Source organism: Pterocles gutturalis, unplaced genomic scaffold (genome assembly GCF_000699245.1).
Source record: "Pterocles gutturalis isolate BGI_N339 unplaced genomic scaffold, ASM69924v1 scaffold20527, whole genome shotgun sequence".
Lineage (NCBI taxonomy): Eukaryota > Metazoa > Chordata > Aves > Pterocliformes > Pteroclidae > Pterocles > Pterocles gutturalis.
In genome coordinates this window covers 10,734-14,750 of record NW_010108415.1, presented here as the reverse complement: position 1 = coordinate 14,750, position 4,017 = coordinate 10,734, and the positions used below count along the sequence as shown (strand labels likewise).

Genomic DNA, 4,017 nt, shown 5'->3' with positions numbered 1-4,017 from the left:
TTTTAAAGGGTGAGAAAAAAAATAATAAAAAAAAAAAGGTGAGGGATGATTTTCCAGCAGCATCTTCCCAGATAACCCATCACCAGCGGGTTTTTCCTGGGGAACGCACTCCAGATTCCACCCAAAAAACCAAACAGCATCTTCCCACAAAGGTCTCCACGCCCAGGAGAGTGCTAGAAATATAAATAAATAAAAAGAGGAAAAAAAAAAAAAAAAGGAAAAAAAGTGAGATGTCTAATGGCAAATGAATATTTTATCGCCAGGACTTAGCGCTGCACGGCGTTGGACTGGGCGAAGCGATAGATCAGCGGAGATGCAACTGGGTTTTCTCCAGGAGGAGTTTATTAATGACCTGTCGAGTGAAAAAGGATGAGGGAGCGTGAGTTCAAAAATGCATTAAATACCCGATGCTCGCTCGCCCGGGAAGAAAAGGAAGTGATAAATATTTTAACATGCCCAAAAAAAAAAGAAAAAAAGAAAAAAAAGCGACGTACATGAGTATCGTGCTTATAACTAATTACACAATTATGTCGCTCCGTAGCCGGAACAAGAAGGGAGACAAGCTTGCAAGCCCGTGGCAGCAGAGCTGGAGGGGTGGATGCAGCGAGGAGATGGTGCTGGATGGTGAGCTGGGGAAATGGGGTGCAGGGTGCAACGGCAGCAGGGTGCAGGCATGGATGCAGGCACAGTGCAAGGACGGGGTGCAAGGATGCAGCACGAGTGCAAAGTGGGATGCACGGATGCAGGTAAGGATGCACGCATGGGTGCAGGGATGGGGTGCAAGGATGCACACAGGGATGTGCACAGGTGCAAGGATGGGATGCAAGGATGCAGGGAAGGATGCACACAGGTGCAAGGATAGGGTGCAAGGATGCAGGCACAGTGCAAGGATGGGGTGCAAGGATGCATGCATAGGTGCAAGGATGAGGTGCAAGGATGCACGCAAGGATGTGCACAGGTGCAAGGATGGGATGTAAGGATGCAGGAACACTGCAAGGATGAGCTGCAAGGATGCAGGCACGGTGCAAGGATGGGGTGCAAGGATGCATGCATAGGTGCAAGGATGAGGTGCAAGGATGCACGCAAGGATGTGCACAAGGATGTACACAGGTGCGAGGATGGGCTGCAAGGATGCAGGGAAGGATGCACACGGGTGCAAGGATAGGGTGCAAGGATGCAGGCACGGTGCAAGGATGGGGTGCAACGATGCACACAGGGATGTGCACAGGTGCAAGGATGGGATGCAAGGATGCAGGAACACTGCAAGGATGAGCTGCAAGGATGCAGGCACGGTGCAGGGATGGGGTGCACAGATGCATGCATGGGTGCAGGGATGGGGTGCACGGATGTGCACAAGGATGCGCACAGGTGCAAGGATGGGCTGCAAGGATGCAGGGAAGGATGCACACAGGTGCAAGGATAGGGTGCAAGGATGCAGGCACGGTGCAAGGATGGGGTGCGGTGCAAGGATGCAGGCACAGTGCAAGGATGGGGTGCAAGGATGCATGCACAGGTGCAAAGTGGGATGGATGGATGCACGCAAGGATGCGCACAGGCACAAGGATGCACACAAGGATGCAGCCACGGTGCAGGGATGGGGTTCAGGGATGCATGCATGGGTGCAAAGTAGAACACACAGATGCACACAGGTGCAAGGATGCAGGCACAATGCAAAGATGGGGTGTGTGGATACGCACAGGTGCAAAGATGGGCTCAAGGATGTGGCACGTGGATGCACACACATGCAAGCACAGGGTGCACAGATGGGGTGCATGGAGGTGCAAAGATGGGCTATGTGGATGCATGCAGAGGTGCAAAGATGGGTGCATGGATGGGATGCATGATGTATGCACAGGTGCAAAGAAGGGGGCAAAGATGGAGTGAGCAGATGCACACACACATGCAAGGATGGTGTGCATGGAAAAGGTGCGTGCAGGGGAGCATGGGTGCAAAGATGGGATGCACGGATGCAGGCACGGTGCAAGGATGGAGTGCAAGGATGCAACATGGGTACAAAGTGGGATGCAAGATGCATACAGGTGCAAGGATGGGCTGCAAGGATGCAGGCACAGTGCAAGGATGTGGTGCAAGGATGCATGCACAGGTGCAGAGATGCCCCCATCTCTAAGGAGATAACCCAGAGGTGCACACCATTAACCAGATAAATTCCTTGCACAGTTTCTCTGCAAACCAGCACAGCCATAAAGCAAAACAAAATACAGGGTGATGCCCCAACGTGCCCTTTAATTGCAATTAAGAGCCAGGGGGAAAAAGGAAGCTCACCTGGCAGGACAAAGGTGGTCCTGGTGGCAATGTTGATCTCCTGCAGATGCTCCAATGTCTCTGTGTGGAAGAGGCGGATGGAAGAACCCGAGGAAAAAGCCATCCACACCCCACTGCCTGCCTTGATCATGTGCGTGACGCTGGCCTCCACGTCCGGGTGGGCTTCGAAGGTTTGCTGCCACAAAACGGGAATTGCGCAAAAAAAAAAAAAAAAAGAAAAAAATCGCCATTAGCTCGGACTCTCCCCTGGAGCTGCTTTAGGGCTGCCAAGCTGCTTTCCCACCCCTCCACGGTTGGGGTTCTTTTTAATTCTTTAAATTACTAATTTTCTGGACTAAATACATCTTCAAAACCCATCCAAAGATGGGATGAGACCTTCCCACTTCCCTCCTACCCCAAAAACCAGCAATTAAAGGCTCAGCATCCCTGCAAGAGCTATTTGGGGATCATGGACCGGTCCCTCTGGTTCCGGAACTTCCTGTTGGAGTGTTTTCCTCTCAGACATGGGATGCAAAGTGCAGGAAAACAGCTTTTAGCATCAAATTCACCCCTGCTGCAGATTTCCCAAAAATAAAACCTCGTGTGAGCATCAAAGAAGCACTGGAGGAGAAACCTGCATGCAGCAACTGCACCTTCGTTTTTCCCAGGGCTTTGAAACCTTTGGGTTTAAGTTAAAATTTTATTTATATTAGGAAAAAAAAGGAAAAGAGAAGAAAAGAAGAAAAAAAAGAAAGAAAAAGAAGAAAGAAAAAAGGAAGAAAAAAGGAAGGAAAAAGGAAAGAAAAAAAAAGAAAGAAAATAAAGAAAAAAAAGAAAGAAAAGAAAGAAAAAAAAAGAAATAAAAAAAAAGAGTGGGTACTGATCCACTTCCTGGACAGGACAGGTATAGAGCATCCCCTCAAAAGCTTCCACAAAGCACGGGTGGACAGAGACTTTCATGTGATCTGCCCCTTATTCCCCACCCCAGGCGGGATTTATTCCCCGATGGTTTATTCCCAGCTTGCCGGTCCCACTCAGGCAGCCCCCAGACCCCATCACACAGCTCTCCACCGAAAACCAGTTACACCAGCCCCCAGCATCTCCCCTCCTCTGGTTTTTTTCCCTCCCCCATCGCTTTTTCTTCTGCATCATAAATAAAACTGGAGACTGAAAACTAATCGGCTCCCCGATGCATTATTCATCCCCAGCACCGCTGTTTGGTTGGATTTACAACCGCTAATACATGCAAACGAAGTTTGGGCACTAAATGGGAAAATTAAAGGTGGGAAAAAGGGATTTTTTTCATTTTTTAAAGGAATTATTCAGCGTTCCCTGTTTATGCAGCTGCAGAAACGTAGCATCCACATCCTGTGACCCAATGATGGAGGGCAGGGACCCCAAAAGTGATGAAAAGCAGCAAAAAAAGGTTGGTTTGGGCATGGGATGTGCCCCTGTGTGGACATCCTTTGGGGATCAAAGCGGTGGGACCACCCCAAAGCCACCGCCGGGTCCCCCTGGGGATGCAGCCCTGGGGGTCTCAGTGACATTCCCTACCTGGGTGCAGAGGCTGGTAGCATCCAGGACGGTGACGTGGTTGGCACAGCTGGCCCAGAGGGTCTCGTCCAGCGTCAGGAGGGCTCGCACGGGGCCGGTGCCCACGGTCAGGCGGGTGGGCTGCGTCCCCGGGTCCCACAGGCCCCCTGCAAGAGAGGTGGTGGGGTGAGGTGGGGCAGGGGGAGAAGATGCTTAGAAAAA

The 4,017-nt window shown here is 50.8% G+C and overlaps 1 protein-coding gene across 1 annotated transcript in view; it reads right to left on the bottom strand.

Moving 5' to 3' along the window:
* The window catches only part of ARHGEF10L (Rho guanine nucleotide exchange factor (GEF) 10-like), a gene marked incomplete at its 3' end in the record, with an annotated part of 14,196 nt that overhangs the window by 777 nt on the left and 9,402 nt on the right, over nucleotides 1-4,017 (bottom strand). The window contains 2 exon segments of the mRNA XM_010072641.1: nucleotides 2,241-2,458; nucleotides 3,817-3,962. Coding sequence (XP_010070943.1) covers nucleotides 2,241-2,458; nucleotides 3,817-3,962 — 364 coding nt within the window.